Here is a 24,035-nt window from a genome sequence, read left to right as displayed (position 1 = left end):
AAGAAATGCTAATTGGTACACCAGAAATGTGGAAAAAAAAGCAGAAGTCCAGATAAAACTCCACAGACTTATTACAGACAGTTAATTGCTTTTGTCCCCAAGAGGGATTTCTTCAGAACTGCCATTATTAAAACACTAGCCATTTAAATGCATCTCAAAATAATCATGGGACAGCCAATGAAACAATTGATTTAACAGAACAGTAAAACACTAAAGTTATGTGTGTAGAACTTAGTGCTTAAACAAAAACACAAACACATAAAACAGTATGAAAACAAATGTGTATGCCCCTGAATGATAAATGGTTTAATGTTAGGGTGACAGCCCCTTAATTTACTATATATTGAATGTATGTTTACATAACACGAACTTTAAAAATACATAAAAAAAATATATAAAAATATCTGTTCTAAAAAAAAAAAACACTAAACATATAAACATTTTAACTTTAATAAAGCGCTAATAGGGCAAGCTTCATTCAACACAGGGGCACTGTAGCATTTAATTTCAACTGCCAAAAACGTTCCCTAACCGACAAGTGTTTTTCAATAATATAGTCCCTTGGGTCTCTTTTTATCTGCTCCAGAAATGTAAATTTAAATCTGTGACTAGGGGAAGCACATGTGTGCCTGTACAAGGCTTTAGTAGTTTTTGCTTTTTAACCTCCTGGTCACGTTCATAAATTCTCTCCTTTACTGAAGAACACTTGTTGGTTTGGCACTTTCATAACATTTCTTTATTACATTATTTTTTTTCCTGTCCCATATGCCTCTAAAATCTGCCACATTACTTCATGGCTCACTTCATCAAAGACTTTAGCTAAGTCACATGCCATCGGTTTTCTTTATTTTCTTTCAGTATCATCTCTTCTGTTACTTTCTCTATAATTAATATTTCTTTCAACTTTCTTCATTTTATACTATATATCCCTTCCCCTATTATGTCATACAATACTTTCTCCATCCTTTTTGTAGTATTTGCATAAATATAGGCCTCCAATTGTTTATCTTTTCTTTCATCTTTTCATTTAAATTTTATCACTCCACCACATTCATCTTCTTCCAAATACCTTCCTTCACCAATTCATTCAATATTTTCTCTACAAAATTTTCTACCACTCCATAGTATCTTTTTGTTTGTATTTTGTTTCCTTTGCCATCTAAGGTAGCATCCATCCTTCTCTTATTTTTACTTTTTTCCAAAATAAGGAAAAACCTTCTCTTTCTTTCCTTTTGGAAAAGTCTTTGCCTATGTAACATCACTTTTACTTTTCTCTATTCCTTTTCTACATCCTCTTTACTTCCCTTATTTTGTCACTTGTTTCTTCCATCACCTTCTCATAATTCTGTAACACTTCATATTTCAATGTATTTCTTTTTACCACTTTTAATTATAATTTTATCCTTCTCCTTAGACACTGTACATCACTGTGTCCAATTTTTTATAAAATGATCTCATTGTCATATGATCTTTCCATCCATATAATTAATTTCAGTCTTAAAAATTCACCCATTATACGTCCATTTTCTTTTCCTTCCTACTTTTAAATATTCACATTTTATTAATTCCATTAATGTCTTAATATCCTGCAATATTTTGTCTTTTATTACCTCAGGTTACAGTTAAAATTTCATATCATCAATTTAGATATCTACTACGATGTTTTTATTTCTTCAAACTGTTTTCTCTCCATCATATTAGAATATGCATAAATAAAGTAATGGCAGTAATACTACTGCTTCATCTAAAATTCCTATTTCTTCATTTTTTAAAATTCCTATTCCAAAACTTCTCATTTTCTACCAACAAAAAATTTGCACATCTCCCACTCCCCAGTATTGCCTGTATTCTTTTCCGTTTTTCTTCATTGTTACATCTGGTATCTGTCAAGCAAAAAAATAACAATTTTAATATTTTTGCACCACTCCACCACCACCCTTATTCTATTTCTAAAGCTATTCACATTTAATGCTAAAATTCCTACAGCATCTTTTTCTCTTTTTTAAAGTTATTTATTTCCAAATCGTATTTTCTTTTCCTTTCTTTTCTCTTCTTTTCTTTTCCTTCTTCTAAATCTCCCACCAACTGATATTTACTATCTTGTTTTTCCTCCTCTCTCTATTTCTCCCTCAACTCCTCTTCACTTTTTAAAATTGCAAATCTGTCCTCCTCCTGTGTATTACTAACCTTGTTTGAACTGTTATTTCTTTTCTAGCTACATCTTCTTTGTTTAACCTTTCTTTGGTATCTCCTTCCCAAATACTACCTTCTCTTTTAACATCGTCTGAAGTAATATTTTCTACAGTTTGTCTTTCTTCTGAGCTATCCTTTTCATCTACTCCTTCCTTTTCTGATATGAGACAGTCAAACCACAAATGTAAATTCTTTGCATTTTCCACAAAGAGGCTTACAGTTTTTTGCTGTATACCCCCTTTTCCCCACTCTGGCCACATCATCATTCCTTTGCTGCATCTGCATAACTTCTTTCTTGTAACAAAAACCCTGTTGCAGATGTAAACCCTGAAAGATGGTCACTCCACCAGCCAAGAATACCTCTATTGTTTTCCCTCCATGAGCCGTTGCTTGAGTGTCCATCCTCACAGTTTCTTCCTCCTGCAATACACTGTCCACCATGCCACTCCACTGTATTTCCTCTCCTTACTTTGTCTCTGCCTGGTTCATCAAATCTACCAGCACCTGTGTCTATAGTCCTCCATTTTCTAACTCTAAATCTTTCCTATTTTCCATACTATGCTTTCTATTTAAGTTCTCAATGTCTACCTGTACTAACTACCTGCTATCTCCCATTTTTTATACAAATAGATTGCCAAATAACCTGTTCATTAGATATGTTCTATGTTTAACCAAATTTCTCTGCTATATATTGTCAACCTGGGATTCATCTTTTTGACTTATTAATCTTGTCATTAAGCCATATATTTTAAATTTTGTTAATTTGCAACTTCTATTTCTTAATGATATTTTTGCAACTTCTGTTGTCAGTGTTACATATTTTTTGCAATGGAGCTTTTCTCCTCGGGCCTCCACTGAAAATTGGCTCTTGGCCCAGTTGGACTTTCCCAAAAAACAAATGTAAATAAATAAATAATTCTGTAGTAGTTATTTCATCTCTTTCTTCTTCATTCATTAAGCTTTTTTCCTGCTCTTCTATGTAGTTATGTTGCAGTTTCCTCCATCTTGGAATTCCTGGAACTACAATAACAGCCCTCCAGCACTGCCTAGCAGCTCCAGAAAGTGTGTCACTAGCTCTCCTCCAAAGAACAGAGGAAGTTCCCCAGTGTCCTGGTCAAACTTCCCATAGTCAGTATGAATACCACCTTGGGTCTCCCCCAAAAAGAGGCCAGTAGTAGTGGGACTAACTCAGTCAACAAAATCATAAATAAAATAAAATATGGTGTGTTTATGTGTAGTGGACTAAATAAATGGTTGATGTGACTGAGTGATTTGTATAGATTGTTAGAAGGCTGTATATCTGGAGCGTTGTCTTTATGAACAGTCACGTTGGCAACACAGATTCATAATTTCCATTTTCCTAGTGATGTACCACTTCTGATATACATTTTGCTACAAAGCATATCAGAATTATTAAGCAGAGAGCTTTCCAAGGAACATAATGCATATGGTACAAAAGTATACTTCACTCTGTCCATGGCCAAGTTCTACTAGTACCTTGCATGCATATATAATTATACTGTAACAACAGCTAAGTTATAAATGGTTAAAAATATTCAGTTCACAGTAGCTTCCCTTATAAATATGAGAACGCTGCTTAATGTTTATTACATCCTTTTAATTAATTTGATATAAGACAAACTATTAGGAATATAACAACGCATCTGCAGTGATGTCAGAAAAATTAAAAATGATGATATTACATTATTCTCTGCATATGGAATAAGTTACTGCCACAGGTCAAGCAAAGTACTACCTTGGCTACCTTTAAGGCTAGTTTTGACTAGTGCAAAGGTAGACACAAATGTATACCTGGGTTGTAATATACAAACCTGCTCAGTTTGAGAGACAAGCATTATTGTTTATACAGCGCAACAAGTACTTCTAAGCCTGTATACCTGAAGGTGTACATGGCTAGGCATCTTATGTTCCATGTGTTCACTTGCCAAGTATTGTTTGTATGTTCCTAGGTAAGCACTACTGACCTGGTTTTAATATTTTAATGTTAAAAAAATTACTATTCCCTGAGGTATTCACATATGGAGCTGTGCCCTGAGTAAATAATATCATACTGCTCTGTGTGGACATCAAGCAAGGGCTGGCACCATCTCTTTTCAAGGGTGATACAGGAGAATCATCTGGTCACATCACTTGTCAGAGAGCACAGTAGGCAAATGGAGATTGAGGGAATCAAACCCTGCCAGGAGACAGCTCATGAACAGTTCATGGCCTTACTCTTCTGCACTAAGCTTCCATTCCGGAGGCTTTAACTATGAAATTTGCTTGAAGTACCTAACTGCCTGAATGACTGTTTTTATTTTCTTTCTGGGTAACGAGCAACAACTAACTAGTTATGGAACAGTTTTCCACAGTCTGATGTGCATTCATTAGTTAATGAATGAATGAATGAATGAATGAATGAATGAATGAATTAATTAATTAATTAATTAATTAATTGTGATTTAATGGGTATATAAATAGAGCTACATATTTTTAACTGTCCTCTCTGGAATTCATGTTGCCAAGACTACAAGGGGATGTTACTATGCACAACACATTTGTAATAATAACCTGTCATAATGCTCCAGTCTTTCCTTTCGTTAGTGCTGGCCATCTCTGGATTCTTCACTTAGTATGCACATGGTTCTGCACCAGAAATGATGTCTTTATCTGGGGTAGGCATGTGTGCATGTTGTTTCAATCTGTGACCATTACAGCACACCATTTAGGATGCCTTGATGACAGAGATGGACATATGGACATTTCCTGTATACATTATTACACACTAAAAAAAGGATAGCTAAATGATAGACATGGATATGTGACCACACTTTGTGTATATCACTACAAAATAAATAGGGTGTCTAGGGAATGTACAGGAGCACGCTGGTACATCCTGTGCCCATTTCTGAATACTAACTAGGATGACTGGACTGGAGGAATGCACATGTAGGCTGTTCCTGTTTACATCACAAATAACATGATATCTGAGGAATGCACATGTGCACGTGGGCATTTGTGTGCACGTCAGTGCAAACCAAGTAGGAAGTTTGTGGAATATTTATATACAGTCCTGGACTTCCTCTGTATGCCTCTGCACAACTAGCAGGATAAACATGGAATGAGCATGAGAAAGCTGGGATTTCCTGTGTACATCTGACTTGAAAAGGAGACCTTAAATCCTGATGGGGGTGAAGGAGGGGGATGGTTCAAATGTATTATCACTAGTATCCCACCTTAGAGTACTATCTACTGCTTAGTGGGAGTCATCAAGAGTAACGGGAACACTTGGAGTACGATGGAGCACAAACAACATTTAACTATCTCTGAGGGCACTAGTGTTCATATTCCTACTGTTACTGTTAGCCTTACTATTACTGTTACAGTTACTCTTACTACCGCTGCTCTTACTGTGCCTTCAGCCATGTCAGTGGAGGTACCTCTCTTTGTTCCACATTGAGAGAACAAAGGTATATACATAAGTGTATTAAGATGCACACTTACTTTTCAGAACTGTAACACAGAGCCTATAAAGTGTGGCATCAGAATCAATTTACTTATCTTGTACCATTGCACTGCACTCACTGGGACACTTCTGCAATGTGCTTGTGACGCAGGGTCACCCAAAGGTCATCGTCTTCATCCAGTAGAACCTCCTTAACCCTTGCCTCACCGATTCCACTCGTCTCATATCTGAAAATGAAAAAGAAAAACAGTTAAATGTACTGCAGAGGTCAGAAATGACAGTACCAGGCAAATTATTCTGGCAAGGAAATTCTGATGGCACACCAGATTTTTGAAGCATAGCAATATGCCTCTAATGTTTTGTTTAAAAGGCAATGTTAACTGGGACTTTGCTCTAAACTTAAAGAGCAATCAATATTATAATGTAGTGAAATGATTCACAATGCATCAAATGACAAATTTGAATAAAAATATATCTCATGTTATAGATGTGTGTTTGTGTGTGTGTGTGTGTGTGTGTGTATACATGCACAAAGATATATATCTCTCTTTGTATGCATGTGTATAATATATATATATATATATATATATATATATATATATATACATATATATATAGGTGTACTGAAATTAAAAGAATCACCAAAAGATGGATGTTTACAAAGTTGATCACGGAAAGCTGACTTTGCAAACACTTACACATTATTCTACATACGCTGAGCAACAATCTTGGCACATGCAGACCTTAAAAACAACCCGCTGCTAATTCTATAAACTAACTCCAAGATCGGACAATCTCAGGGGAAAGAGCAGATTTACCTACCCCAAGAAATGTGTGCTCTCACTCACCTGTTGACTGTCTAGGACTTGCAGTGTGTGACCATATCGCACGTCATACATGTAGTTATTCTCTCATACCGCTGCCTCTGTATTATTTGCACTGCATTTCTCTCTTGAGCTGATCTTTGTAATTTCATTTAGGATGCACTTGTGTGGCCCTAAATGACAATAAAGTTTATTTTGATGTTTGATTTTGATTGGCTATAAAACTTCCTGTGAAGTATGTAATAGCATCTGATGAAGTTTCAATCTACTGAGACGAAAGCTCTCTTTGGATGTGTGTGTGTGTGTGTGTGTGTGTGTGTGTGTGTGTGTGTGTGTGTGTGTATGTATGTATATATATATATATATATATATATATATACATATATATACACACACACACACACACATATATATATATATATATATATATACACACACACACAGACACACATACCTACCTATCTATATATATATATATATATATATATATATATATACATATATATCTGCACACACACACACACACACATCTATATATATATATATATATATATATATATATATATATATATATATATATATATATTTTTTTTTTAATGACTTTTTTGCTCATTAATGTGTATTTTTAATCTTCACTTGTGAATGGGCCTTTGAGATTACATGCATTTTGTGGATTTAATTAAACAGATATATAGAGTGAACTGTTTGGGAACCGTAAGGAATACAGAGATTGTTTATATGCCAAGGAAAGAAGTTCGGTAGTTCATGCCCATGGTTCAGTTTAATGGACTTTTGGTGAAGTTGTGTCGTCAATTTACGATTTGGAGAAGTGTAAATTATGTAAGAAGAACCAAACCCATATATATGGGTTTATATCAGATAATCAAATTTTCAGAAACTTGAACTTCATATGACCGAGACCATATATTTGATTTCCTGAAAACTAGAAGCATTTGTATGGAGATTGTGGGAAATTTACCCTTTTCCCCACTGTAGCAAGAGAACATAGTGGAATCTAGGATATCCAAAAACAAAGTTCAGCAAACCAAAAGATTGCTCTAAAGAGAGCATTAGTATGCCATCTCTGATTTGATTTTTTAGACATTACTGTGGGCAAAGATATGTTAGGTAACATGTCCACTAAAATGTCCACTAAAATGTATAGGAAACCATGCAGGAAAAATAACATCTTACATCGTTCCAGTATGCATCCATCCCACGTTACTAGCAAAGTGGTTAAAAATCAGATTCTTACATGCATGAGATTGCATACTAATGCTGACTCTTTAGAGCAAGCTTTAGCAGTGCTAAAGGCAGATCTATTGAAGAGGGGCTATAAGGGCAGTGAGATACATAAGGAAATTAGAGAACTGAATACATCGGCTGGTGTTAAAGTAAAACCCTACTTCTCTGACAGCTCCTCAAGTATAGTGAGGGACAAAGAGGCTAACAGCACCAAGAGTGTAAACAGGGTCTGTTTGACCTATTCAGCAGAGGTTAATAAAGTCTGTGAAGTTATAAAGAAAAATTGGTCCATCCTGATGACTGATCCCTCTATCAGTGAATATACAGAACCAGTTCCTAAGTTTTGTTTTAAAAATGTCAAGAACTTAAAACAGCGACTCTGTTATAAACACACTGAACCATATAAGCACCTCACCTCCCAGCGTAAGGGTACTCATGCATGCCGGTCTTATAAGGCATGCAGTTATATATGGTCTGCACACTTGATTATGCATCCATTAAGTATGGAACCTATGCATCTGTCCTTTTATGCAGACTGCTGTACAAAAAATTTGGTCTATATGGCTAAGTGTAAAGTATGTGATTCATATTACATAGGGAAGACAAATCGTATGCTTAATGACAGGATTCTGCAGCATCAGAGTGATATACGAAATAATAAACTAACAAATGCATTAGCGAAACATGTATCTGAAGCTGGGATGAGTCACAACTTTAAGTTCTTGGTACTACAGAAATTAAAAGAAAGTTTAAGGGAAGGGGATTTGAGTAACGAGACTGAATTTGCTGAGTTAAAATGTATTGTCAACTTTAAAGCATATGTGCCACCTGGTTTGAATAGTGCTGTTGCTTTAAAGCCTCTCCTAAAGAAGAGAGGCTTAGTTCACTGATAAGTGTTAACACCCAACAATTTTAATTGTTTTTAATTAACTGGAAGCATTTTGTATTTAAAGGCCTGTTTTTTCATACTGTTTGTTAAGGTCTGAAGAAGCGAGCAATCGTGAAAGTGCTTACCTGTTTTTATTTGTTTTTTGGAATTAAAGTGTTCTTACTCTCAGCATTGGGCATCTTTTCCCTACTGTAATAAGATATTGGAGTTGAACTGCGGTGGTGGTGTTGCGGTAGCATTGTCGCCTCACAGCAAGACGTTGTCCCGTTCGATTCTCAGCTACAGCGTCTTCTGTCTGGAGACATGCATGCATGAATGGGTGTACCTTCGTTGAAAGTTGTGCATCAGGGCTGGCAACTCGGCACATAAAAATATACTGCCAATCATTAGCGGACCTGAGTTCCGCTGTGGCGACCCCTAACCAGGAAAAGCCGAAAGACACAACAATAAGATACTGGAGTTGGCATACATAATTTACAGGGGTGTGGGGGTGCAGGGGGACTTGCCCCTGCAAAAATGTAGATTTTGCGTGTTTTGTTTCATTCAAGTTTTCAGAATGTCGAACATATGGTCCTGACCATTTGAAGTTCAAGTTTCTGAAAACTCGATAATCTGACATAAATACATATTATCGCTCTCTCTCTCCATATATATATATATATATATATATATATATATATATATATATATATATATATATGCACACACACACACACATATATATATATATATATATATACATATATATATATATATATATATATATATATATGTATGTATGTATATAATATATCATACAGACAAAGACATATAAAATAAAATATACACAAGTACACATACAGGCATACATATAAAGTGGATATCTGTAAATATGTATAAAAGTAGATTGGTTTAGCTTGATAGTAGATAAATGAACTAATAAAGGAGTATGATAATCATTTATCCTAACAAAGGATACTGATAAATCAGTGCATCGAAAATGCTTATATAATCTACAGTATCAAACGTTATCATCACTTAGTCGATGTCTGTTGTTTACTATCATTCTACCCATATCATCAACAGTTTGTCACCGTCTAGCCATCTCTTTAATAAATGTGCTAGACAGTAGCGCTGTCATCATCATCATCATCATCAACCTCCTTTTTCACATTTTATACATGGGTCAGGCTGTCGTCTCAACTGTCACCATCTCTCTCTCTCTCTTTATTCAATACCAGTCTCCTGCCTTCTTACACATTCATGCTTGAGTGTCGCAGGTCTTTTCTCACACAATCCATCCACCTCTTTGCTGGACACCCTCATTTCCTCTTACCTTCTTCCTGTCTGCCCCAAATCTTCTTCACCAGATTGTCTTCTGTTTTTCTGCAGGTGTCTGAACCACCATAATCTGTTCTGTTTGACCTTTTCTGTAATTGAAGATACTTTGGCTTCTGCTTTTATGCCCTCATTTCTTCATCTGTCCAACAGTGTGCATCCTACCACCCATCTCAGGCATTTCATCTCCAGCATCTCTAGCTTCCTCAGCTGCTCTGCCTTTTCTGCCTAGGTTTCTGCACTATACAGTCACACCACTGTTTTGTACACCTCACTTTTCAGCTTCTTTGCCATTCTTCCATCATACACTATTTTTACACTCTGTGCCAGTTGGTTGCAGCCCCTCTGTTTCTAGCTTTGACCTCCTCATTCAGACTGCCATTCTCCTTAACCCCCCTCCCAGATACTTGAAACTGTTAACCTGTTTCATTATTTTCTTCTCTATCTCAGTTCTCAGCTTTTCTTTTATTTCTCCCATTTGCTGCCATTACAACTGTCTTATCTGTACTGAGTTTCATCCCATGAGCCGTCAGTTTTGCATTCTATTGCCCGATCCCTTACTGAAGTTCTTGCTCAGTGTCTGCCTACGATGCCACATTGTCTGCATACAGCAACTTTGTTGATCTGTCCCCTCTGACCTGTTTGCTAAATAGTCCAGCACCAGTATGAATAGCAATGGGCTCAGATCTGAAACCTGATACATACCCACTCCCACTGGGAATCCCCCTGTGAGACTGAACACTATTCATACTTGGATACTGGGCCCTTGTATATAGCTGGGATTAATTCTACCAATGATTCTGGTACCTCAAACCATCGCACGACTGCCCAAATCAGCTTGCTTGGGACCTTGTCATATGCTACCTCAAGATAAAGAATGCTCAGTTCGACTCTCTCCTCATCTCTAGCTTCTTATAAACTATCCGTCTCACTGCAAATATTAGGTCAGTTGTGCTGCATCCTGATCTTAATTCAAACTGCTAATCTCCCATCTTACTTTCTACTACTCTACATATTCGTTTATCAGTCACTAGAACTTTCATACAACGTGACAGGAGTTTGATATCTCTGTACTGTCCACAATTGTGGATGCCCCCTTTGTTCTTGAACAATGGCACTAATATGCTTATTCTCCAGTCATCTGGGATAAGCCTTTCTCTCCACACTGTTATGAGTATCCTCAGGAGCCATTTCTCCCCATCTCACCCAACATCTTTATCATATTTGCTGGGACCTCATCTGAGCCTGCTGCTTTCCCTGACTTTGTTTTCCTTAGTGCTATTCTTGCTTCTTGTATGGAGGTGTCCTCCTCTTCTTTTATCGTACACTGTGTCTGAGGCAGTACAGCTTCTGTGGGGTTTTCCTCATTCAGAAGCTGATGGAAGCACTCCTTCCATCTGTCCTTGATGTCCTGTGGACTGGTGAGCAGGCTGTTGCTGGCATGCCTTATGAAAGGTGTTTGTCTTGTCTTCTTTATCTTTCTGTCTTTGCTTTGCAACCTGATATAGATTCTTTGTGCCATCTACTGACTAATTTTTCAGAAGCTGGTACAGTGCCTCAGATGCCTTGTTCTTTGTTATTGCAACTTCATGCTAAGCCAACAAGTACTCCTTCCTACCCTGGTCCATCTTTTTTACCTCCCACTTTTTCCTGCAAACCTTCTTTCTTTTGCTGACTTCCTGGACTGCATTCCACCACCAGCTTTCCTCATGCACCCTATTTCCATATCTGGCTTGGCTGCATCTCTGTTTTGTAGTCTTCACACATATTGTTTTAAGGTGCTGAAATTCTTCAACTCCACCGGTCTCTTTTGCTTCTTGAGGTGCTGGAGCCCTGAGTAATTCCTTCAACTTTGTGCTTTCCTTCCGTTCACCTTCCAAGTCTTCCAGCCTGCTCTCTGTTGACTTTAGAGCCTTCCCTGACCACTGCTTGCAGCTGATTGTGGCAACCAGTGATTTATGCTGTGGGCCACCTGTTTCATTGGGGATGACTTTACAATCCCAGATTCTACCACAATGCCCTTTCCTTATTAGGATGAAGTCTACCTCAGTTGCATGTTGGCCACTCTTGTATGTGATCTTGTGATGGTGTCTCTTTCTGAACCATGTGTTGGCTACTATCAGGCCATTTGCCAAACAGAAGTCTAGAATGGCTTCCCTTCTATATTCCTGTTACTTCTGTTACACCACAGCCAATTAGTCCTCATATCCTGTCTTGTCTATCCTGATGTATGTATTCAAGTCGCCCATTATCAACACCAATTCATGTTGTCCTGCTTTATCTAGTAGGTGCTGTAACTGCTGTCTGGATGCACTCTTTCCCTAACTATCCCAGCCCTGCTGTGGGGCATAGGCTGAGACTATGAATACCGCCCTATCATTATGCTGGAGTCTGATTGCCACGAGTCTGTTGGTAATTCTAATGACATCCCTCAATGTATTCTTAAGCCTCTCCCTCATCACAATCCCCACATCATTTCTAGCTTGTCCTCCACCTGAGTAGTTGACTCTGGACCCCAAGCCAAGTGGCTTTGCTGCACTGCCCTTCTATCTTGTTTCATGGATACATAGGATGTCCAACCTCCTATTTACGATCATGTCATCTACTTCCAAGCTCCACCCTGTTAGTGAACTTAAACTGAGTGTAACAATTAATATTTCATGTTTGGCAGGTTGTTTGGTTTTATGTCCAGCTTTCACTCAATATAGCTATTCCAGGTAATCCAAGATGGGTTAATGGATGCCAGCCAGCCAGTAGCTTATTGACCCAGGGCTCCTGGGTTTTATGGCAGGCACACATTGGTCATTAGGGACAGATACACCCCTCCCACCATTAGCATGGGTCCCTGGTGTAGGCTGGGTCCTCAACTCACTTATCACTGGCAAATACCTATGCCCATTTGTCGACATTAGTCAACACAACCAAATCACCTAGAGCCATATTTTACACCTTCGAGTGGCACGCCCTGTCACAGTTTACAGTCTGTGATCTGTGTTCTCCTATCTTGGGAATACTGTGCACCACAGTATATTCCCAAAATGGTTGGTCTGTACAACTCTTCACCCTATAGGGGGCCATGTAGAGTCTGTGCTGCTGCTCACAGCTCCGTTCTTTGCTGAGTTTGAAATGGAACCATTCAGCATGTTTTTCAGAGATGGAAGGAACCCCACAGAAATACAGGGGAAACACGCCAACTCAAAAAAGGCATTGGCCAGAGGTCAGGATCGAACACTGAACCTTGGGCATGGAGAGGGTGAAGACCTTAACCATTGTGCCAAGTAAAGTTGTACAACATCAGAAAAATGGGTGATAAAAGAAATGCAATATAAATAACCACAAGCATTAATTTCAAAGTTACAAAAAATCAGCACACGCTACATTAACACCAAAATAGGACACAGTATAAAACACAGTTTGAAATGCAAGAAAAACACATATGAGAAAGCTACACCTACAACCTACCTCTAGAAAAAAAATGTAGAAAACAAACCCCAACTACCTACATATTATAACGTTGTTGTTGTTGTTGTTGTTGTGTCTTTCGGCTTTTCCCGGTTAGGGGTCGCCACAGCAGAACTCCGGTCCGCTAATGATTGGTAGTTGATTTTTACATGCCGAGTTACCAGCCCTGATGCACAACCTTCAACGAAGGTACGCCCATTCACGCATGGCTCCACGCAGAAGACGCTCTAGCTGAGAATCAAACTGGACAGCGTCTTACTGTGAGGCGACAACGCTACCGCAGCACCACCACCGCGGGTCTACATATTATAACGTAAAAAATGCAAATATATATGAATACCCATTAAGGAAAAAAAGACATGTATTAAAAAGCAAAAAAAACATGGAATAACTCATCTCTGCAAGGGCGGAATGATCCCAAAATCAATAAATCCTGAATCAAATCTTGTACAACAAAGAAAGTACCCCCCCCCCCCCCAATTATTAAAAAAATGAAAGAAAAACAGAATTAAAGAAAATATTTCTGAAAATAAAATTTTTAAAATGACAGTGCTGCCAGTCAATTTCACAATCCAAGTCTAGGAGCCTGAAAAATGCATATAATGAAATATTAAAACTATCCTAATAATGACACCTAACACCAGAGCCAAACAGTGTTACCCCTGCGAAGAAAATACAGTCTCCACCTAGTCTAATTCCTAAACCCACCATACTTCTATAGCAAATGCAAACTAAAAAACACAAATTTCCAGCCCCTAAAAAAACTAATAAAAAAGTACCCCAATTTAATTAAATCACCCCTCTATTCATACCCCCTCAAACCAGATAAAGTAAAAGACAAAACAACCCCTCTATTACTTGTACATGCCAACTATGGGATCACAGAACAGCAGAGAAGGTATATATATATATATATATATATATATATATATATATATATATATATATACATACATATATATATATATATATATATATATATATATATATATATATATATATATATATATATATATATCCCAAACCCCCCTATTACCTGTACATCACAGAACAGCAGGGAAGGGACATATAGCCCCACCTGCCTATTACCTGTACATGCCAACTCCGGGATCACAGAACAGCAGGGAATGGGCTAGTTTTGCAAATGTATACATATATTTATATACATACTCACACAGACACAGACACACACACACACACACACACACACACACACACACACACACACACACACACACACACACACACACACACACACACACACACACACATATGGATCTACATAAAAAGATCTAAGCAGAAAAGGGCAGTAAGTAAAATGCTGAATTAAAATAATAGACAAAAAAAACCCCTAATAGCTTTATTTTCATACTGTGAGACAAAATTGCAGAGCATGCAAATAAAAAAACAATATTTTTGCCCACCTGCACCCCCCCCCACACACACACAATCCATGCTAATTAAATATACTATTGCTGAGATCGCACAATGATTTCCCAATTCCAGTTTTACAGCAACTTACCATAAATAAGACATCAAGTCTCCTTATATATATATATATATATATATATATATATATATATATATATATATAACATTATATTGTTTTATTAGTATGCTCCAAGAGTTTGTCTCACTGCTAGTTGTCGATTTTTTTTTTGTCTATTATTTTAAGTTAAGGTGTATGGTAAAGTTAGGGTCAGGGGTATGGTTAAGGTTAGCATGCATTACTTAGGTGGTGACTGCCAAGCAATGAAGAAGAGACTACATGGCATGTTCTTCACATTACCCAGAGCAACAATCTCTTAAAGAGATATTACTACATACTGCATAGTGGTGAATGATTCTGAGTTGTATCAAGACCTTATTACAAGCCTTTTCTCCTACACCAGCCCAAAGGGTACATTGATTCTGAGATTTCAAAGAGAAGTGAAAAGATGGAATTTTCATTCTAAGGACTGTGACGGGAATGCATTCCTGATGAGAAAGTTTAAACTTCACAGAGGTCATCAGTATAACAGTTCTAACTTATAAGAAGTCAGTAGGATTTTTACAGAGGCAGACTATAATCTTCAGTGGGTCCCAGATAAGAGAGGAATCTACAAATCTCACTGAGTGCTATTTGGAGAATATTAGCATTTTATGTGGAATTTGCCTTCTTGTAAAAAATAAATAAATAAAATTATTAAGTACCAGTGAGGAATGGAAAACAAACGAAGAAGCAGGAGACCACCAGGTGTCTTTCCAGCTTTTAGAGTAATGGCCTTTTCTGCAACTACAGTAGTCGAGCAGAAGCATGTGGGTGATGATTGCTAGAACTGTACACGGTGCAGCAGTAACTCAACAGCATAGCTATGGGGAACAGCAGTCCCCATTAAGGCACACAGCAGTGCCACACATCCAACACCTGCTCTATATGTGCACACTAAATTAGTGACCTGAACGGTATGATTCAATGACTATGGGGAACAGCAGTCCCCATTAAGGCACACAGCAGTGCCACACATCCAACACCTGGTCTATATGTGCACACTAACTAAATTAGTGACCTGAACGGTATGATTCAATGACTATGGGGAACAGCAGTCCCCATTAAGGCACACAGCAGTGCCACACATCCAACACCTGCTCTATATGTGCACACTAAATTAGTGACCTGAACGGTATGATTCAATGACTATGGGGAACAGCAGTCCCCATTAAGGCACACAGCAGTGCCACACATCCAACACCTGGTCTATATGTGCACACTAACTAAATTAGTGACCTGAACGGTATGATTCAATGACAAATATTTAATTGTGAGATGACTTCACTAAATAAATAAACAGCAAATCAGATTAAGTGACCGAATTACTTACTTAAATGATATGGCTAAATGATTTGCTTACAGGATCAGATTAAATGGTAACTGTCTGGATGGCTGAAGATGAGGGTCACTGGTATATTGTGCCAGCAACTTTTCCACAACTTCAGCAATTTTCATCTTTTTGTCTGCACATCCTCCACAAATTTGGAATAATTCTGACACTATATTTTGACAAACAATGCAGTAACTATTTACATATCCAAGTAAATCTATCAATGGATATCAAAATTTAAGAAAAAGTCACAGTATATGATAAAGAAAGCCATGTTAAGACGTTTTTCAAGTGATTTAGGCCAAGGCCTGTGATACCATTCCCCACTCAGGAATCACAGAAAAACTCACTAAGCTAGGCATCAACCCCTATATCACTAGGTGGGTTGCAAACTGGCTCACAGAGAGAACCCACAGTGTGAAAGTAGCTGACTCCAAGTCAGACTGTTGACCAGTCACGAGTGGTATCACACAGGGTACGGTCCTGGGTCCTTTCCTGTTTGGTATCTACTTCTCTGAAGTCCAGGCTAACACGAAGGGACTCTGGCTGACAAAGATCGCAGACGATTGCAAGTTGGGCACTATTATTAACTCCCCAAGTGATGCTGACATCCTACAGAAAGGCCTCACTGAGACTGCTGGCAGAACCATGGCCTTAAGCTCAATGCCAAAAAATGTGTCATCATCCCCTTTGGGAAAAACCCGGTTCCTGTGAATTACTACATCGATGGTAGTCTATTGAACACAGAAGGCGTTATAAGAGATCTGGGAGCACAGGTTGACAGCAACCTCTCTTTTGACCACCACATTGTCACTGTGGTCAGAAAGTCCTTCTATGTGGCACATCTCATTACTAAGGGTTTTGCATCCAGGAAGAAAGAGGTCATTGTCTCCCTCTACTCTTCCCTCATTAGGCCAGTCATTGAGTACAATGCCCCATTTGTCATGTACCTCACTAAACACCTGCAACAACTGGAGAGGCCGCAAAAGTACCTCACAAAGAGGATCCTAGGCCTTAAACACTTGTCCTATATGGACAGACTCAAAAAACTCCAACTATTCTCTGTCTCATAATGCCTACTTAGAGGCGATCTCTGCTTGACCTACAAAGCAATGTCTGACCCACCTCTGTTAGAAATGCTACATCTAAAGAAATCCCAATCCTTCCGCACCACACGCTCCAGAGACCTCAACCTCATTACCACAATCAACAGAAATGTGCTGGAGGGACAGGTTCATAACCCAGAGACTGCCCATGCTATGGAATAGACTTCCTATACATGTCAAACAGAGCACCTTGCTGGCCCTCTTCAAGAGAAATCTTGATGAGTGGATGGGAAATAGTAAATTCACCCCTGGGATTACTCCAGTGGCTATACTCGACAGAGGCACTGGGAACTAAGGTTGGGTGGTACAATGCTAGGATAATCCTATGGGCTAGGCTTGTAAAGGCTCCAGGGCCATTAGCCTAGTACACACCTATGAACCTATGATCCTATACCTGTTTTATCATTCAGGCTATGTATTATAAATTGATCTCACAAATCCTGACTGAACTGACAGTGAAAGAACTTTTCAGTGAAAAAGAAAATTGCACAGGTGTTAGAAGAGGAGAAAACGGTCTCATTCAGAAGGATGAAGCAGCGCCTACAAAGTGTTTTTCTGTATGGCTAGGCTTCTCTGCTATTAATGGTTAATCCAAAATGTTAATTTGCAATACTGACAATGTTGAATATGTTCGAAGGTGTTGAATTTAGCAGGTCTGTGCAACTACAAGTGTCCAAACTGCATTCTTATCAAATCTAAACAACCAAACATTAACACCTTTACTAATGACAATTTTCATGAAGGTTGTGGCACAACGTGGGCCCTTACCACAGTGTGTGGCAGTTTATCCTCTTTATATTTAAAGGTTTTTAGAATTAAACTTTACTACTACAAGTACTGGTGGGGGAAAGGACATCAGTTCAGTAATTCTTTTGTATATTCATTTTTCAATGTAACAAGCACACTGCAATCTGTTAAAGCTGGAATACCCAGATGAATGCTTAATATTTAAGTGTTGCTCTGCTTGTGACATGTAGGGGCCTTGAAAATGTGCTGTGCAAAGCTCATTCTGCACAGCACTTAAAGAAAAATCAGACTGAAAACAACATATGGCAACACAGCTATCTAGTAACCTATATGGTTAATTCAAGCTGCAGCATATGAAATAAACTGTTGGAGGGTAGTGGGGTTATGTGAGAGAGAGAGTGAGAGAAGAGAGAGTCAGAGATGATTAAAAAAAAAAAAAATTTCCTTGTCTCTAATCAACCTAGAGTGATATGTGGCAAACCCATCACCTTTGTTCATTGTCAAGTAGAAATAGAATGGTCATTGTAATGGTAGAATGTACAGAAAAAAAAAGTTATGTACTCACCATAATGTTCCATCTGAGTAGTTCTACTTCATTTGTCAACCTGTGGGGTACCGGATTCGTATCGGATCCGAGCTGGCAACTTCACTAACATCTACTCAACCTGTGGGGTACCAGATCCGTATCGGATCCGAGCCAGCAACTTCACTAGCATCTACTCCGAGCTCCAAGCTCCTCTCATTACCCATAATACACCATCACTACCTTCCACTCCCCCAGATCGACTTTGTTGTACCTTACACTGAAGAACCCAACCTCACAAAACACCTTACACACCTACAACCAGCTATAATGCTGTCCATATGGTAAGGTCAAGGGGAAGGAGGGAGGGACAGTTGAAGACAAATGAAGGAGAACTACTGAGATAGAACATTATGGTGAGTACATAACTTCTTTATCTGAAGTAGTTTACTTCATTTGATCTTCAACCTGTGGGACAGAGTCCCCAGCTACTAAAATACCTGGGTGGGCCTCATAGAAGTATATTATGGAGCACCGCGGAGCCAAAGGATGCTCTCCTTCAATAAATCAAATCCAATTTATAGTGAGAAATAAAGGTATGAGATGAGGTTCAAGTAGTCGCAGAACAAATGTTGCCTAATGATACTCTCGACCAAAAGGCCACCAAAGTAGCCATGGACCTAGTCGAGTGAGCTGTAACCTGACCTGGAGGAGACAAATCTTTGTCCTTGTAGATCTGAAGGATACATAGGGAGATCAGCCTAGCAATGGTAACCTTAGAGATAGGTTTACCCAAAAAAGGTTTAACAAAGGACACAAACAACTGGTCAGATTTATGAAAGGTTTTGGTCCTGTGTAAACAGAACTGTAACTGTCTATGAACATCCAACAATTGCAACTGGTACTCCATTTTGTTTGTAAAATTTGGAAGAAAACAGCTAAATTGATAGTATGATTGATATTAACTTCTAGCGCTGCTGTCTACCTTTGCGTGGGTGGTACATCCGGGAGGTGTTTGTAAGGTGTAGGAGGAACCGCAAATGGGATTGAATAGCCTCTGGAAATTATCTGAAGCACCCAATGGTCTGATGACACAGACCCCATGCCGCCAGGTGCAATGATAGGTGACCCCCGACTGCCTCCAGAGCACAGCAGTCGGGCAACCCCTCAGGGTTGCTGCGCAGGCCTGTCCGAGAAAGGTTCTCGAGACCCATAATTCGACAGACCCCCTCTGACTCTGGGCCGGCTTCTATCCTGTCCCCCTCTGCCTCTAGGGGAAGAAGAGCCCTGAGTGTCCTGGGAATACTGAGACCTCCAGAACCACATCTTCTTTTGTCCTCGCTGATTCCAGGAAAAAAGATCTTTGAGGGTTCAAGAAGCAGATTCCAACTGCAGACAATGTCTTCCTATCTTTCTCACTCTGGACCAATGTGTCTCGGACGGTCTTACCAAAAAGGGAAGAACCGGCATAAGGGGCGTTAGCAAAGGACACCCTGAAGGGTTCCGTGAACTGACATAATCTGAACCAGGCGTTACGCCTCATGGACCTGCCGGACCCAGCCGCCCTAGCCACTCCTTCAGTAATGTGTGGGAGGAGTCGCATGGACATGTTTGAAACCGCTGTCAAGGTAGCCATCCTCGCGGACAACGTAGCACTGTTCTCCTGTGACATGGACTTTGGGGGAGACTCAGCCAGTTCCTTAACCAGGTCATGCTGTAGTCTAGGAATGTGGGCCAGATAGTTCAGTGCCCTGATAGAAAAGGTCACTGACGCATAAACCCGCTTCCCTAGGTGGTCCATAATCCTAGACTCATTGTCAGGGGGATGGACTGAGGAACTCTCCTGGGCTAGTTCCTTTTTGGTGGCAGCTACTACCACTATAGCGTCTACAGGGGACCCTTTATTCCATGCCGGTCTGTCTGTAGGGGGCTCAATATTTTATTTTGTGCGGGCATTTAGGGATTGGTTCTACAGTGTATGGCTCCTTCCAAGCCCACAAGGTGACCAATTCCACGAAGGGATCCGCAGGAGGGGACACCCAGGAAGTAGACGGGCCCATGCCGAAAGCCTCCAGGAACACGGATTCATCTGAGGAAGGTTTTGGGGTGAAGCAACCTCCCCACTGGAACAAGATTTCCATGATCTAACACCCAGGCTCCATCTCAGAGAGCCACTTGGATCCGAACTGGTCGGATCTAGCATGCACCAGGCAGCTGCCAGCGTCGAAGAGAGAGGTACTGTCGGCACTGACCCCTTGACTAGGGCCATCCTTGGATCCATGTACTCTGACACCGGGGGTCAGATCGGAGAAGGAGATATTGGTGTAAATAAGGGAAGCGAGCTCCCCCCTGCAGAGGGAGAGGGGGCTGGCAAGACTCCCATCTGAATTTGTGTGTGAATAAATCTCCACATCATTTTATCCATGTCGACTTCAGAGAGGCTGTGGGTGGACTGTGAGGAAGCCAAGGAATCCGACCTGGCGGGACGAGGAACCGACGCTCTAGAAGTTGGTCGGGGCTCCTCTGGCTCCAGAGAAAATCTAGGAGATTGGATCTGAGGGGAGTCACGGTGCCTAGATTGACTCTTAGTAGGAGGTCCTGATGGAGCCGAAGATCCGAGGACCTCTTTCTCTTTTCTGGTCAGTGCTCTCTCTCCTTCTCTCTGCCTTCTCTCTGCCTTTTCTGTGCTTCACTTCCACAGGCTTAGAGGTAGGAGGATGAGTCCCAACCAGGAAGGGAGGAGAAGGAAGGACAAGAGTAGAAGGAGAGGCGGCCACAGCAACAGCTGTGACTGAAGCAGAAGAGGAGGTGGCCGCCTCCGTAGAAGGGAGCAGGCCCTTCATAACTAATTTGGCCCGCCGATCCTTAAGGGCACGCGGGTTAAAACCCGTGCAAATAGAACAGTCTGTGGTTAAATGGGCTGCATCCAAACACAGCACGCAAACAGTGTGGCCATCAGCAGATGAAAATTTGTGGCCACACTCAGTGCATCTCTTTAAAACTTGTTTAAAGTTTGTTCTTGTTGTGGGATATGGCAGATCTCCTCAAACAAGTTTTTAACAATTTTTAAACACACGTCCCTCACCACACACTCAGATAAGCACACAGAAGGCTGGGGGGAGGGGAAGACAACCTATAAACTGCCTAAAAACTAAGAAAAAGCCCTTAAAGTCGATGCACCAGCAAGGGGAGGAAGAGAGGAAACCTACACCAGCAAATACATACACTCAAAAACACTACTCAAAAAAATAAACCCTACTCAGAACTTGGAGCTCAAGAATCACGATGCTTAGGCTAGCCACAGCAAACGAGGTCTGGGGGATGGAAGGTAGTGGTGGTGCATCATGGGTAAGGGGAGGAGCTTGGAGCTCGGAGCAGATGCTATTGAAGTTGCTGGCTCGGATCCGATACCCCACAGATTGAATATCAAATGAAGTAAACTACTTCAGATAATATGTTTTGTAAGAGGGTCTGAGTACGTGTCTAAAGGCATGTGTAAAGACATGTAAAAGGTGCTGGAGTTAAGAAGCTGTCTATGCTTTTGTCCCTTTAAGAAAGGGTCTTGTCTCAGGCAATATTAACCTTATATGTGCAAATCTGCCTCGCCTAGCAACAAGAATATTATTGTAGTCAAAGTATAAGCTTTGAAACTTGTCCAAATTTGATTAGTCAGTATTAGATTTTTTTGTTCTAACAATCTGCTGATGCAGCACATTAAAAGGTATATAAGCTGTTGATTTTTATACTTTGGGGAGACTCTGTTGCTAAAACTTTGTCTCCCACATGCATGCATGTCTAAAAAATATTTGAACTACTGCCAAGAAACCATTATTTCCACCTTAGCATCAGTGTATTGGTTCATAAGGATATATGACAAGTCAGTGAATCTACAACTAGTGACTACAATAGTAATTAACCTGTTATACTGACAGTAAGTATCACAACAAAAAAGTCATTTTTAATTACAAAATCCCCCCCTGCACCCTCCATTCCCTCATTGGTTAACTACACTGACTTCATAGGAAGTTCAGCTACTGAGAAAAACAAATGACACAAATGCAAAAAAAAATTATGGTTATGCAGAAACTGTATAACCAAACTGTACCAGTAATTCAAAATAACTAACAAAAACATGGTCTCACATTTCTTTCTCTTCAAATAAATATGCAAAAAGCCTTACCATGCATAAAAACAAGTTATAATATCAAGAATGCTTCCTCAGTGTTAATGCTGTTTAACACATATGGTTTGATAATCATGCATTTATGGAAACAGACTGTGAAAAATCCACGGTCTTTCATTTCGCACTACATTTAATTCTAGGGTACAATGATTTGCTCCATACCAGTTACATTCTACTGTTATCTTTTCACACTGCTTAATTCAAAACAAGGACAACCTTTACTGCACGCTTACTTGTACACGTCATTCTCAACAGGCAATAAGTCATATGCCATAGCCTGGAAGGTAAGTTCATGAAGTACTGGTGAAGTTGGATCAAAGGCACGGTCCAAAATCAACAACTGAGATCGGGCTTTGTCTGGACCCTAAAAACAGACAAAAAATAAAAATTATTTTCTGCCTAGAAAAAAACATACACTTATGCTAGCAATAACAAGAAACACAATGCAAATATGCAACTGAATGTGTGTAGAGAATTTGAACATTACAGATCCAGACAGTGTAACTTGGACCATTTCTAACAAAGACAGTTTTTTGTTAATTACATTGTTTGTAAAGTTACTTTGCATCAGTGTCTTAAAGAATATCAGAATTACAAAATATGTATTTATTAGTTTGTTTATTTTTTTAATTTACATTTGTTTACAAGGGATTTTTAGTTCGGATTGTCAACTGGCTCATAGATATGATACAGGAGATCAACACAGGGGAAGTTTCTTCCACAAAGAAACAGTCACCAGTGGAGTCCCCAGGGTTCAGTGCTGGGACCTCTCCAGTTTGGCATCTGCTTCTGTGAAGGAAAAGCCAGTACCAAGCTCTGGCTGACTAAGTCTGCAGATGACTGCAAGAAAGGAGCAGTCATTGAATCCACAAATGATTTAGCCATCCTGCAGGAAGATTTGACCCAAATAAGTAATTAGTGCCAAAAAATCATGGACTGAAACTAAATGCCAAGAAATATGTTATTGTATTCTTTGGGAAGCTTTCTACTCCAAAGAGCTACAACATTGATAATATACCGCTAAGAGTTGTCCCATTTGTTTGGGATTTGAGAACTTATGAGAAGAATGATGTAACTTTTGACCAATGTGTCCACTGTCATAAACGTCCTTTTATATTGTGCAGCTTATAAACAAAGTGATGTTATTGTCCTCCTTTATCCAGCCCTCTTTAGGCCGGTCACTGAGTATAATACTCTCTTTGGAATATATATGTCCACA

At 39.4% G+C, this 24,035-nt stretch overlaps 1 protein-coding gene across 2 annotated transcripts in view; it reads right to left on the bottom strand.

Moving 5' to 3' along the window:
* STXBP1 (syntaxin binding protein 1) overlaps window positions 1-24,035 on the bottom strand; it is an 890,876-nt gene that overhangs the window by 232,488 nt on the left and 634,353 nt on the right. For both annotated transcript variants that reach the window (XM_044058397.1, XM_044058398.1), the window contains exons 9-10: window positions 23,050-23,180; window positions 5,779-5,886 (exon numbers count right to left, since the gene is read on the bottom strand). In XM_044058397.1, the coding sequence (XP_043914332.1) occupies window positions 5,779-5,886; window positions 23,050-23,180 (239 nt within the window). The remainder of the gene's footprint in view (window positions 1-5,778; window positions 5,887-23,049; window positions 23,181-24,035) is intronic.

The sequence above is a fragment of the Protopterus annectens genome, chromosome 16.part0 (genome assembly GCF_019279795.1).
Source record: "Protopterus annectens isolate FY-2018-M chromosome 16.part0, PAN1.0, whole genome shotgun sequence".
Taxonomy (NCBI): domain Eukaryota; kingdom Metazoa; phylum Chordata; order Ceratodontiformes; family Protopteridae; genus Protopterus; species Protopterus annectens.
This window is presented reverse-complemented; position numbering and strand designations above follow the sequence as displayed.